We start from the raw sequence: 15,056 nt of genomic DNA, 5'->3' as shown, positions 1-15,056 counted from the left end.
GTTTTAAAGCTATGTATCTCTCTCACACACACGTTTTTAAGTTATCTAAATGCTTTTAATCATAAGTAGTTGCAAAGGATGACATTTTCTAGCAATATTGTAAAGAATGACATTTTCAAATAAAATTCATTTATATAAATAACATAAATGTATCCAGTAAACTTTAAATATTTTATCCACTTATAAAATAATATGACCCTCATTAAAAGACAGATTTTTTTCCTTGTTCTTTTTTCCCCTTTAGTTTATCCTAACATAAATGTATTTATGCTCATAAGTGTTTTTATCAGTTACTCTGCCATACTTCATCCTTCCCTGTAACAATGTGTGTGTGTGTGTGTGTGTGTGTGTGTGTGTGTGTGTGTGTGTGTGTGTATAAAGAAAATAATGGTTTTTAAAATTCCCTGTGACCATAAGGCTCTATGTTATACATTTTCATAGACTGGATTATCATTACAATTAATACTAAGTATATTTCAAATTTTGAGAAAAATTATTAAATGTGAAATGTAAAAAACAAAATCAAAAACAAAAACCCCAAAGCTTCCAAAAGGTATGTATCTCTTAATATAGATTCCTCTTCACCCTGACTGAATTAGTTCACATAACCATAGCTAAATGCTAATTTTTGTTTGAAAGGACAGGGTTTCATTTCATTTCTATTCCCATTACTTCTATAGATTTAATCACAAATCTTGTTCATACAAAAAGTGCATGAGAATGAAAGTAGTTTAGAACAATGTTACTCAATTCTTCAATGTTTTTCTACTCTAATGGTAAATATTACATAGTGATCTGTCACCAAAATTAATTTTTTTTTGAGACAGAATTTTGCTCGTTTCCCAGGCTAGAGTTTTTCTTTCATTATGTGTAATTCAACATATACAGAAAGGGTGAGACAAATAAAAATCTTGTTAACTTTAATACCATTCTAATAGTGTGATATTTTTGATATATTTATCTTGCATTAAATATGTTTCCATATAAGCCTCAGACCTACAGATTGGCAAAGCCAGTCCTCACTGTCAAACCAATCAGGCAAATCACGCTTGCTTTATGGTACAAAAGAATCTGACTTCATTTCTCAATTCAATGGAATGGTGTTAATGTGTGCCTGTGAAAACTGTCTCACTTTTGAATCATAATTCCAAAACAGATAAATAGGTAAGGCATGGAGCTCTGCTAGAGTTTGTCACCTGGATGAAATAAGACGGCTGTCTTTAATGATTTCTTATCTACACTCTCTAAGCTTTGATTTCTGAAGCTATACACTCTTTGTTGATAGTTGAGTAGTGGAAGAGGTGAGGTTATTAAATAAAAATGTCTTCACCTCCCTCTCCAATCAACAGCATATGTCTAATTCAGAACACCTCAATCCCAGTACCCCACATATCAAGTACATCTCTTTGTTAACAAAAATATGTGTGCAACTAAGAAAGACAGGAAGTCTTACCTAAGGGCCTTGATTAACAAAGGCCAGCAGGCACAAAAATCTTAAATTACCCCTTTGCTTGGCACCTTAAAGTGCCTGGGGGAATTCGCCATCATGGAACTCAGGACGGGTGAGAAGTAGGCCTGTTTTTTTTTTGTTGTTGTTTGTTTGTTTGTTTGTTTTTGTGTGTGTGCGTGTGTGTGTGTGTTTTAAATAAAGTGAGATAAAATCAATTATGAAAGGTAAGATGGCCTCTCAAAGCAGAGTCATTTTAGGAGAAAGGTTATCTAGAAACTGAGGCTATAAAAACCAATTCTCAATTAGCTGGGTGTGGTGGTAGGCGCCTGTAATCTCAGCTACTTAGGAAGCTGAGGCAGGCAAATTGCTTGAATGCAAGAGACGGAGGTTGCAGTGAGCTGAGGGACAGGGCAAGACTCCCTCTCAAAAAAATACTAAAAAAAAAAATTAAAAACCAATTATCTGAAAACTGTTTGTACCTGACTACCTCTTGGAAGATCTTTGCATACTCCTAGGGGCATGCTACCCCAGTTAGAACATGCTGTAACTTACCAGCTTTCTTTGAACATTACTGTTGGGATCAGCATTAATCATTTTGCAGTAAAAACCTTTTTAAAAAGTTCTACTAACATGTTTCAATTTCCTTATTATTTTTTTTGGTGAAATATGTCACTGATACAAAATCATAAGTAAAATATATACATACAGTTTAAAGAAAATGACAGTCCTGTGATTTTAATTAGTGTCTCCCTGATTGCTAATAAAAAATGTCTTCACACATGTTTCTTTTTCAATAGAGGTGTTTTGTTGCCTTTTTTTTTTTTTCCAGAAATCTCCAGTTCAAGGGTTATGAAAATATTCGACTATTTTTTGTTCTAAAAATCTTATGGTTTGCCATTCATATATAGGTTTTCTTTTCTTTTTTTTTTTTTTTTAAGTTCTGGGATGCATGTGCAGAATGTGCAGACTTGTTACATAGGTTTGCTGTACCCATCAATCCATCATCTAGGTTTTAAGATCTGCATGCATTAGGTATTTGCCCTAATGCTCTCCTTCCCTTACCCCCAATGAGAACACATGAACGCAGGGAGGGGAACATCACACACCCCCAACAGGCCCCAGTGTGTGATGTTCCCCTCCCTGCATCCATGTGTTCTCATTGTTCGACCCCCACTTATGAGTGAGAGCAACACATTTTTGCATCTGATATGAGATAAACATTTGGTTTAATATTTTTAATATCATCTATAGAAAAGTCCATCCTTACTCTGTTGAAATGTGATGCTGATTGTGTCAGATATCAAGTTTCCACACATACCTATTTCTGTTTCTGGGTTCTCCATTTGATTACAATGACCAACTTATATATTCCTTTGCCAAGACAACACTATCTTAATTTCAATAGCTTTAATAGGCTTTGCTATATGTTTAAGAAAACTACTCTTACCTTGTTCTTCTTCAGAAATTTCTTGGCTAGAGTGTCTTCTGTATAAAGCACTTGTAATTTTTTTTAGTTTTTTTCTCTTACGTACTTTAAATTTTTTGTTACTTTTGCATTGGTATACTTTTAATTATATTTTCTCAGTAATTGTTGCTTGGACTTAGGAGAAAAATATACTTTTTTAAAATCAAAGAAATTCTTAAACTCTGCATTTTTTCATAATTCAACTATGAATTCCTTGGGCATTTTATCTAAACAAGAACAGTATTTGCAAATATCAGTTTTACTGCACTGGCTAGGACCATCTGCACAGGGTCTAGCAGAGGTTGGGGAACAGCACATCCTTTGTTCCTGCTCAGGGAGGAGGACGTCAGCATTTCAGTGGCAAGGTGATTTCGCCATAGACTGTTTTCCATATGACCTTTATCAGATTAAGAAAGTTTCCCTCTATTCTTAGTTTACTAGAAGGTTGATGATGATGATGATGACCGTGGTGGAATCAATGCTTCTTATTCATTTATTGGGATGGCCTTTTCAAATTTTATTTCTCCCTAATCTTCACTATGATATAAATCACAGTGATTAATGTTCTAATGTTAAACCAACTTGCTTAACTCAACTGAACTGCTGGAATAAACTCAACTTGTTCATGATGAATTATCCTTTTTAAACATTCCTAAATTTATTTTGCGAATCTTTTGTACGTATTTCTGAATCCATGTTAATGACTAAGGCTCTAGTTTCCCCTACTTACACTTCCTGTGCTTGGTTTTAGCCCAGATGCCACGCCGACTCAGGATATAAATTGGGCACGTTTCCTTTTTTTCTGGTCTCTGGAAGAGTTTTTGTATAACTGAAATTATAAGCTCCTGGAACATTTGGTAGAACTTATGTAAAAAATTCTTTGGGCTTGGTGGCCCTTTTTTGATTAAATTTTAATTGATTAAAAATAGTTGACTAAAATTATTTTTAAAAAATTTAACCATGCTATTTCTTCTGTTTTAGAAAATCACATTTTTCTAGGAGTTTATTTCTTCTAATTTGTAATTAGAAAACTATTCACAATACTGTGCTATGTGGTTAAATTCTCCAAGACCTGTAGTTATATCCTTTTTTTCATTCATAATGGACAATGATCTTTTTTATTATGATTGGTTGGTCAAACAAGCAGCTTTACTTTGTTAGCCCTGTCTAATGCATGGTTTTTTCTACTTCATTAATTTTCAGTCTTTTCTTTATTTTTCCCTTGTTTTGTTTTCTCTAGGTTTTATTCTTTTAATTTCCTATTTATTTTTTTTTTTTTGAAACAGAGTCTTGCTTTGTTGCCAGGTGCCAGGCTGGAGTGCAGTGGCGCAAGCTCGGCTCACTGCAGTCTCCGCTTCCAGGGTTCAAGCAATTCTTCTGCCTCAGCCTCCTGAGTAGCTGGGACTACAGTCATGTGCCACCACACCCAGCTAATTTTTGTATTTTTTAGTAGAGACGGGGTTTCACCATATTTGCCAGGATGGTCTTGATCTCTTGACCTCATGATCCGCCCACCTAGGCCTCCCAAAGTGCTGGGATTACAGGCGTGAGCCACCATGCCCAGCCTTAATTTCTTATGTTGGATGATAAGCTCATTGATTTTTATCCCTTCTTTTTTAACGTAGCACTTAAGCCTTTAAATTTCATCATTGATAATACTGCTGCTATATCCCATACATTTTAACACATTAATATTTTAATAATTCAGTTCTATAGATTATTTAACTTACACTTTATTTTTTTGACCTGTGAATTGTTTACAAGTTTGCTTTTAAATTTCTAAAAGCCTATGGTCTATACGATTGTATTTTTTAATCTTAGAAGTTCTGGTCCATGGCTATAAACAGAAATGGTACATGCAACTTCCAGTTTCCACTACACGGCAGTTACATGCCCTCCTTTTCTTTCATTTTTTCTAGTTAGTATGCGAATACAAGGGCCAGAGGTGGCATAGGCATTGGATCATGAGGACAGAGCAACAACATATTTGGTAAAGGAGCAAAAAGACAGAAGGAACGTAAGGTTCTAACACCACGGGGACATTACCTGTCATGGATGGCTTATGTTTGGATTAACACATGAGATAAATTAATTTTTATGGTACTTAACCCACTACTATTTTGGGGGTTTCACCAACTTTAACTATTACAAAGGTACGAGAATCTAAATTATCATGGTATTAATGGAAATGAAAATAAAGACAGATTTAAAGGGTGATATGAAAAACGGAATTTATATCACCAAGGTGAATCGCCTTATAATCCCTTTCACTTCCCGAAAGGACCCTGACTGTAGTATCTATATTTGCTTTTCTCCCATGACCTCCCACTTACCAAGTTTGCTAGTTCCCTTCTCTAAACAAGGGCATGCGCTTTGAGTCTTCCTTCTTGCACCAAACTGCCCCTACTTGTGCTTTTCCAAACACATTTCTAAGGTTGGACTACCTCCCGTGTGCACTTTCCGTCCTCCTACTTGCAGGCTATCCCTACTCCAGATCATCCTGCACACTGTCACTACATTTATAGACCACACACACCACACCATGATCCCTAATTGAAAGCCGCCAATGGCACCCTGCTGGCTTAATACCTGTGCTCCTACTTTCTACCTCCTAACCTTGTAATGTATATGGCAGGAAACGTAAGGTGATCACAGCACTCTTTCTGAAAGAGCAACCAGAAAAAAAATCCTTCCCAACACAATGTTTCAGTAGCTGCTACTGACCAGTACGAACTGGCATTTGGGAAGGACCTGCGATAAAAGATCCCTGATGTAAAAAAATACAAAACCCTGATATGAAAAAATCAAATCTAAACTGCTTGGTTTGTATTTCAGAACTCCAGAATGTCTCCTATTACTCTCTCAAACTGTTATCTATGGCTCTATACATTATCTCCTATGAACCTACAGGGGAAAAAAATGTGAAAAGGCTTTGGGATGGAACAAAAACTGACTAGGTATCTTCAGTAACTAGTTTTTGCCTAGCACATCCTTCTGGGTTTTCTGATTCTGTGGGATCTCTGACTTCTCGTTGTCTTTGAGTTATTGATAACTTTATGAGTTGCAGATAACTGATTGCAACGTAAATGATTTTTGTTCACAGACAATAAATTTTGTCTGGTAGGGTTCCATTGATTTTCCTTCCCCGTTGTAGAAGCCAATTTTGCCTTTATTTAAAATACATTTCAGCACTCTGTAGTGCCTGTATATGAGTGATTCTTTAAACGCTTTGAGTCATTTGTAACTTCTTGTTCATTCCCTCATTAATTGATGAGTTAAATAAACACATTTGTCATGAGTTCATTTTATATGTGTATGGGAGTCATGACTTTACCTTAAAAAATCCTTTTAACAAACTCTTTTGTTCATTACTGCCTTTAGACTTTCATTACATATGCAACATGAAAAGACTTCTCTGGCTCTTTCGACCTGACTCTACCGATTCTTCCTATTTCTGAAATAAATTTAAGCTCCTTATCATGTCCTCAAACTGCACAATCCATGATTTTCACAGTGAACCCACATCACAATGATGCTTCAATTTTCTTTACAATTATCTTTTCTTCAAAAAAGCTTCTGCAAAATGCATCATCTTTTTCATTCATGTACTGTATTTTTTAAATCTTTTTACCTTTCATCATTAATTCATTTAAATGAATGTATCTTCCTTCCTCAGTTAGAGTACAAATTCCTTGAAGGCACTGATCACAATTTATTTTCCTGTTCTCTTCCTTGGTGTCAACACAATGCCTCATGCTGAGCCCACTGCTGAGTCCCATCCAGGGCCCATGAGATGGGGCTCTCAATCAAGTTTTTTTTTTTTTTTTTTCCATGTAATCACTTAGCTATATTTAGGGAATCAACCCATTCTATTCTGGCTGGAGGTGGTTCCATCCCAGAAAAAAATTTACATTAATATTTACTGAAGACGGTTAGAGCTTCTGTGAAATGCCAAATAGAATATAGTACTAACCAGGAAGTCTAGTAAATAAAGAATACATTGCTGTGCTTCTGGGGAATTTCTTGCAACTACTGGACTAATGCTGTTTATTCCTAAGCACAGTCTTATGTGAGTTTGAGATATATTCAGTTTGACACTCATTTCTTCATTCTACAAATGTTCATTGATTGTCTACTATATATCAAATATTTTTGACAGACCCTGGCAATGCATTTGCAAATAAAATGCAGTTTCTACTCCAAGGAACTTACCTGCTAGTAAAGAAAGAGAGGGAAAAGTTGAGGAAGACAGGAAAAAGTAGGTATGTGATTGTACCTAACCATATAGATAACTGGTGGCAAGCTAAGTTGACTTTCTTATTATGATGAACAGGCAATCTTCTTTTTGGGTATTATAACTACCGAACCGCTAAAATCAATCTATTATAAATACTCCTAATGGAATGGTGAAATTTCAGACATTTGGAGATTGATATCCCCATGATATATATCCTACATACAGTACCTTCTGTACTCTTAATAACAACTCAGCCAAATATGGATCACCAACATTTTTCTAAGTTTTAAGTGCTGACTTGAGAGAGCATAATAAATGTTCTTGAGATGGCTTTCAGCATATTTGATTTTATAAACTGTGAAGTATTTTATCAGTTGAATAGTCTGTCAAGTACATTAAATTCCGTTCCTTAAAATGTCATATGAAATCAAAGGACTTCATAATATTTGATCATTAACACTATTACTGAGCATTTTAATTTTTATGGTTTTATTTATAATCATTTCAAATTGAAACTATCAAAAAACTACTGCTGTTTAAAACCTAGTCCATTTAATCCATTTAATTTTCCCCATGATGACTTTTTATTTTTACCTTTATTCTTACGGGAACCCTTAGGATAGGACATTTAAGATTCTATTCCTATAGAATAGAATCTTTATCTATCTAATCTCTTTGTTAGTGAAGAGATTACATAAATAAAAAAATTAACAAATACAAATAGTCACTGTTGCTGATAAAATTTTCAGTTTTGCATAGTATATAGATAGAATTCAAATGATTAAATAAAAAGTAACAATCAATCACATAATGGTAACAATAACATATACTTGGTCCTAAATATTTTCACAGGTATTTTCTCTCTTAATTCTTAAAATAACCTGATAAAATAATTTAAATAACCTTTTTTCACAGATGAAGAAATCAAGAAAGAAGTCATTTGCTAAAGGTTGTATAAGTGGCATTTTGTAAGTCAAATCCAGGTCCTCAAACTCAAAATTCTGTTTTTGTTCAAGTTTTTAAAAAGAACATTTAATTCACAAGCCAAATTCTGTTGGCAAGACACTTTCTAAGGCTAAGTAAAATATATGTGGAAGAACACTAAACATTTTATTCACCAACAATGTCATCATACTGAAACGGAGATTAGTGTACTTTCTAAATGGCCCAGTTAAATCTCAGGAAGAAGCTATTCATCCATAGGTCTGGACATTGTCAGTTATCACTTGCTTGCATATTACTAAAATGTCGTAAGCATCTTTCCTCTCTTCATGCTCACAAACACTTCATTTTTTATTAACCCTATTATCTAAAGAATTTTTCCTACTTATTAAAAATATAAGAAGAAAAAAAATCACCACTACTAAGATATTTGTAATATTTTATATATTTTCTTAGTCTCCTAAATTGTAAAATATGTACATTTAATATTTTTGTCACACTTCATATATCTTACATCACTTTTTCACATATTAGCATGACAATATTTGCTTTTTTGAAAACCTGACTTTTTATGGCTGCGTAGTATTTCATCAAATAATTGAAAAACAGAAACGGATAAAATTAAAATCCATAATTCTTATCTAACTTATCAGTGTTGCAGTTACTCTATTTTGTTGTTTTTTTATATGCCTATATGTCATCATTAAGGTACACACAATTTTATATCTTGAATTTTTTTCCATTTAATATTATAAGCTTTTGCATAACCACTGTGGCATGTTGGATGGAAATTCCTTACTCTATGGAACCATAACTTTATTGACAAACAATAAATTGATTTCCCTTTTTTTCTTTCTAAGCCAGAGTCTTGCGCTGTCACCCAGGCTGGAGTGCAGTGGCACAATCTCTGCTCACTGCAACCTCTGCCTCCCAGGTTCAAGCGAATCTGCCTCAGCCTCCCGAGTAGCTGGGATTAGAGGCACACGCCACCATTCCTGGCTAATTTTTGTATTTTTAGTAGAGACAGGGTTTCACCACATTGGCCAGTCTAGTCTCGAACTCCTGACCTCAAGTGATTCACCTGCCTCAGCCTCCCAAAGTGCTCAGATTACAGGCATGAGCCATCATGCCTGGCCCTGGTTTTCCTTTTTATAATTTAAAAATAATTTTTCTTTCTTTTTTTTTTTGAGACAGAGTTTTACTCTGTCACCAGGCTAGAGTGCAGTGCTGCAATCTCAGCTCACTGCAACCCTGCCTCTGGGGTTCAAACAATTCTCCTGCCTCAGCCTCCCAAGTAGCTGGGACTATAGGCATGCACTACCAAGTACAGCTAATTTTTTTGTATTTTTAGTAGAGATGGGGTTTCACCATGTTGACCATACTTGTCTAAAACTCCTGACCTCAGGTGATCTGCCTACCTGGGCCTCCCAAAGTGCTGGGATTACAGGCCTGAGCCACTACGTCAGGCCAAAAATAATTTTTGAATAAATTTCAAATAATTTTTCAATAAATATTGTATATATGTAGTCTTTACATCTATGAACTTGAAAAATTATTTCTTAATAGTACATTCCTACAAGTAAGATTATTCAGAAAAAGTTGGCATGCTTTTACTATTCTTTTTGTGATACTGGTGAAAATAAGTTAAATGAATGTTAAAAACTTAGACTTGAAAGGATAAATAGCAACCTAACCACAGTTTCTTATCAATCCTTTCAGTGATTGTAAACTACAATAAAAAACACACAAAGTATTGACTATATTTAAACTAATTATGTTTTTCATATATTAATACATCTTGACGTCAGAAGTCCTGAGAGATGTGACCACTTAAATATGCTCACATTTTAATTTATTTTTTCATTTTAAAGTCTATATCCACATACCTTTTAGATACAGTTTAACTCCTTTTTCCCTTTGACATCTTAGATGTAGTTTTAAAAATGATTTCTGAAACTGCTTCCTTTGGTGTGCACTGAAATCCACATCGGGAGACAGCAGTAATTCTGACACAAGGAGAAAGAAAATGCCCCAACTTACCGTTTCTAATGCAATTACACGGTCCTGCAAAGAAAGCATGATATATAATTATAAAACGAAGGCTGTTAAAAATTGTTTCAAGTTTACTTAATTTACAGGTATTCAATTTACCATCTATTATTAATAATTTATTTTAAAAACGTAAAAAATGAGAACTACTCAGAATGATCTCTATAACAGAAAAACAGTCATCGAAGAATCACTGTATCTTTTTTCATCTCATTTAGTGTTAGGACTATTGAGTTTAACAGTAAATACTACAATTCTAGTACAAGTTACTAAAAGGAATAGATCTTACTACTTTCGCAATGGTAAATTTATTGATAAGGATATAAAATGTTAGATGTGATTATATGAATCACAACTAGACAAGAGTAGTGATACAGACAAGGAATTAAGCGCATATACTAGCTCTTAATTACATACACAGTGAAAAATGTGGCCTCCACAGCAAGGTAAAATCCAGACGTTTTTTCAATTAAAATAAATGAGTAAATCATTATTGAAAACAAGGCAGGAAAATAAGTCAAGAAGATATGGCATATGCATCCAATCCTGAGCCCAGATAGGTCTTCATTGTTTAGAGCATCTTAGAATGTTTACAGAAGGACTGGCTTTTACGGGGGTCATTGATAAGGAGGCATCAAAAGCTAAATGATTAAGAAAACATTTGTATTCTCAACTCCACAGCTGTATTCTCAAGCCTTTCCAGAGGTGACGTCTATAAACAGGAAGTCTTTACCAAATAAAGACTGAATATGACAGAAAGCAGAGTGTGAAGATTTAAGAAAATGAAAAACCATACTTTTTAAGGAAGACTGAGGCCATTTGTCTTTGTTTTCTCTCATTTTAAGAACTGGAGGAGGCAGGGCGAGGTGGCTCACGCCTGTAATTCCAGCACTTTGAGAGTCCCAGGCGGGCAGATCACCTGAAATCAGGAGTTTGAGACCAGCCTGGACAACCTGGCGAAACGCTTCTCTACTAAAAATTCAAAAATTAGCTAGGTGTGGTCGTGTGCACCTATAATCCCAGCTACTCAGGGGGCTGAAATGGGAGAATTGCTTGAACCCAGAAGGCAGAGCTTGCTGTGAGCCGAGATTGTGCCATTGCACTCCAGCCTGGGCAACAGAGCAAGACTACATATCAAAATAAAAACAAAACAAAGAACTGGAGGAAATATGTGGAATCCAGATTTTAAAAAATAAAATCAATCAATCATCTAAAGAAGCGTAATGGTTAATACTGAGTGTCAACTTGATTGAATTGAAGGATGCAGGGTGTTGATCCTGGGTGTCTGTGGGCATTACCAAAGGAGATTCGCATTCGAGTCAGTGGGCTGAGGAAGGCAGACCCACTGTTAATCTGGTGGGCACATTCTAATCAGCTGCCAGTGAATATAATGCAGGCAGAGAAATGTGAACGATGACACAGGCCTAGCCTCCCAGCCTACATCTTTCTCCCATACTGGATGCTTGCTGCCTTCGAACACTGTATTTCAGCTTCTTCAGTTTTGGGACTTGGACTGGCTCTCCTTGCTCCTCAGCTTGCAGACAGCCTACTGTGGGACCTTGTGATCATGTAACTTAATACTTAACAACTCTCCTTTATATATATCTCCTATTAACTCTGCCCCTCTAAGAGAAGCCTAATACAGAAGTAAATGGAGAAATACGGTGTAGAGAATGACTCAGCCCAGGTCTCTTGTAGTCCTGCAGGGACCCACATAGACCTATGACACTTAGAAGCAGAATGAACTCAGCCCCCACTGGCATTCTCTCAGTATCACATGAAACAGAGGGCTCACTTCTGAGGGCTTCTGCAAACTAACTTCCAACAATGAGACTGGGAAACAGTTGAACATTTCCACCCTGTAAACATTTAGCTATGTGGGCATGAGTTAAATGAATACATTATGTAAATTCAGCTCAAAGCAGACTGTTTCCAGCAATATAATCTGTTTAATTGCATTTTGTTGGCATACTTAAGAGGACCTCACCCTTGCCCTCATAATTTTCATAAAATAACTGCTATTTTGTTGGTGACTTGTATATTGTCACATTTGAGCGCTTCATAATAAATGCGTATGATGCCTCAAGGGGACTTTGATCTATTGTTGCCAGCCATCTTATTCATACTGCATCTGGGACAAAAACCATTCAGCAATACTTTAATATCCTTTGCTGATTGAACATAACCTCATTAGATGCCTTATACAGACAGAAACAGCCTTTGGGCATATCATATTTATATGAACCATCTTGGAAGGCTGAAAATATTTGCAGTCCCATTTGGGCTTTAAGTTTTCCCTATACCATGAGTTTGTGGGTTGGTATTAGTTAAGATGAACATATTTTAAAAGCACACCTAGAGCTGACTCGAAATAGGTGATTTCATATAATATGAGAACAGAATTAAACTGTCTTGATTCATATCTTAGTGTTAGCAAAGATGAACTGATAGCATTATAAGTTATGTGCTACTACCTTCATTTTACTTAAATATTTGTAAGAAATATGTGCCTAGTTTGGAGGGTTAACAGGACAGTGGAGCTCCATAAACTGAAGCTTGCTGAACTAAAGCAAGAATGTCTTGCTTTGGAGACCAAGGGAATAAAGCAAGACCTTATCCACAGACTCCAGGTATATCTTAAAGAACATGCTGAAGAGGAGGCAAATGAAAAAGATGTACTGGGAGGTGAAACAGAGGAAGAAGAAACACAGCCCACAGAGCTCTCTGTCAAAGAGGAAGAACCCCCTGAAAAAACTGTCGATGTGGGAGCAGAGAAGAAAGTGGTGAAAATTACATCTGAAATACCACAGACAGAGAATGCAGAATGGGGCCAAATGATTCAATGTACCTGTGAGCTTGGAGAGTAAGAAAGCTGCTCGGGTAGCTAGGTTTGGGATTTCTTCAGTTCCAACAAAAGGTCTGTCATCTGATAACAAACCTGTGGTTAACTTGGATAAGCTGAAGGGAAACAGCTCAAAGATTTGGTTTGAATGTCTCTTCAATCTCCAGAAAGTCTGAAGATGATGAGAAACTGAAAAAGAGGAAGGAGAGATTTGGGATTGTCACAAGTTCAGCTGGAACTGGAACCAACAGAGGATACAGAGGCAAAGAAGAGGAAAAGAGCAGAGCGCTTTGGGATTGCCTGATGAAAAGTTCTTGACACTTTCTTTTCTCCAGTGTTTTCCATTTGTCTCATTCTTCTTGGTTACATACATACCTAAATGCACAGTCATGTGCCTACGTCCTGCCTTGCAATGAGTGAGCATATACCCCAGGTACATGCAGCAGCAGTTTGACTTATTAACCTTTAAGGTCGTTGTGTTTCTGTTTTTGATTATATTGCTTGTTAATAATAACAAGAAAAAAAAAGAAATATGTGCCTAGTTTATGTGACTATGGATTCATATGGTCAAGACAACTCCATTTTGTTAAAATATGAAGGTCAATAAATAAATATATTTGAATCCACTGTAGTTATGCTTGTTTGCCTATAACCCACTCTATTCCAAAATGGTACTGAGATAGCTTTCAATAAAAACTTTGTATGTCAAAAAATAAGAGGAAATTAGAGAAGTAGAAAATTTGCTTTATTAACCTGACTTGCATTCAATTTGCCAATTGACCACAGCGAATAAGGTACCAGCCACTGTTGTCAATTAGTGATTTTGTCTAATTTATAGTTTTCAGTCTCAATTGTAGGCTGTAGAGAGAAATTATTGCTAGTCTTTATGAACTTATTTGATTTTAAAATTTAAAAAATGCATTTTGAAAACTTAAGTGGTTGTAGTTGACATTGTTTTTGGTAGACAAAGTTATATATCTTTATATAAAAAATTATGCTACTATGTATCCTTATTCTCAAAGAAAATAAGCCAACAACAGTGTAGCTTCTTTTTCTTTACTTTCTTTTTCTTTTTTTTTTTTTGGAGACAGGATCTCTCTCTGTCATTCAGTGCAGTGTCATAAGCAGAGCTCACTGGAGCCTCTACCTTCCAGGCTCAAGTGATCCTCCCACCTCAGCCTCCCAAGTAGCTGGGAGTATAGGTGTGCACCACCACACTCAGCTAATTTTTTTTTACTTTTTGTAGAGATGGGGATCTCATATGTTACCCAGGGTGGTCTTGAACTCCTGGGCTCAAGCAATCCTACTGCCTCAGCCTCCCCAAATGCTGGGATTACAGGCAAGAACCACCACACCTAGCCCAATATTGTAGCTTTGATATGCTTCATGATTTTTTTTAAAAAAAAAGCCAGTTTATATCCTAGGATGAACATATAATTACAACAAAATTAATTATATGTCTATAACCTCTCCCATTCTACCCAGAGCTGCCTTTGTAATTTTTTCCCTTTTTCTTTAATCCACAATTTTCATTTCAATTGATTAAAGTTCAACCTGCAGGCTCATAACCCCACACACCCCTCCAACCCACCAATCCCTGAACCCCACTCCTCACACATTCTCAAGGCTTGATCCTGAAAAGAAAAGCAATGTGAGAAGAATAAAAGGAAGACCACTTCCAGGAAGTGATGAAGATGCTTCCATGCTATTTCAGGTGGTTTTAATAAATCAGTGGCTCTTATTTTGTAGTAACAGACTTTGAGAGTCTGATAAAACTTGATAAAACTCCCTAGGAAAATGTGCATTATACACAACACACATATATAACTTTGTGTATATATATATATATATACTTTTCGGGGAAATGCAGACTCTCTGAAGCCTACCCATGGGCCTCCAAGTCTTTTTATTCCAAACAAAAACACCTAAAATAAGACATAAGAATATTATAAAAATAAATTATTGTATTACATAAAATGTGTTTATTTCTCCTTTATGAAACATGTCTAGATAAAAAAATCTCAGTAACAAAAAAATAAACAATTATGACTATAACTAAGGGCTCTTACAG

The 15,056-nt window shown here is 35.5% G+C and overlaps 1 protein-coding gene and 1 pseudogene across 6 annotated transcripts in view; one reads left to right on the top strand and one right to left on the bottom strand.

Moving 5' to 3' along the window:
• The window catches only part of CEP128 (centrosomal protein 128), a 445,248-nt gene that overhangs the window by 49,301 nt on the left and 380,891 nt on the right, over positions 1–15,056 (bottom strand). For all 6 annotated transcript variants that reach the window (XM_032287728.1, XM_032287725.1, XM_032287723.1 and 3 more), the window contains one exon: positions 10,135–10,158. In XM_032287728.1, coding sequence (XP_032143619.1) covers positions 10,135–10,158 — 24 coding nt within the window. The remainder of the gene's footprint in view (positions 1–10,134; positions 10,159–15,056) is intronic.
• Positions 12,703–13,420, top strand: LOC116557935 (annotated as a pseudogene).

The sequence above is a fragment of the Sapajus apella genome, unplaced genomic scaffold (assembly GCF_009761245.1).
Source record: "Sapajus apella isolate SASKATOON/1434 unplaced genomic scaffold, GSC_monkey_1.0 scaffold20, whole genome shotgun sequence".
In the NCBI taxonomy this organism is placed as follows: domain Eukaryota; kingdom Metazoa; phylum Chordata; class Mammalia; order Primates; family Cebidae; genus Sapajus; species Sapajus apella.
The sequence above is the reverse complement of the archived record's forward strand: the minus strand, read 5'-3'. Positions and strand labels throughout refer to the sequence as shown.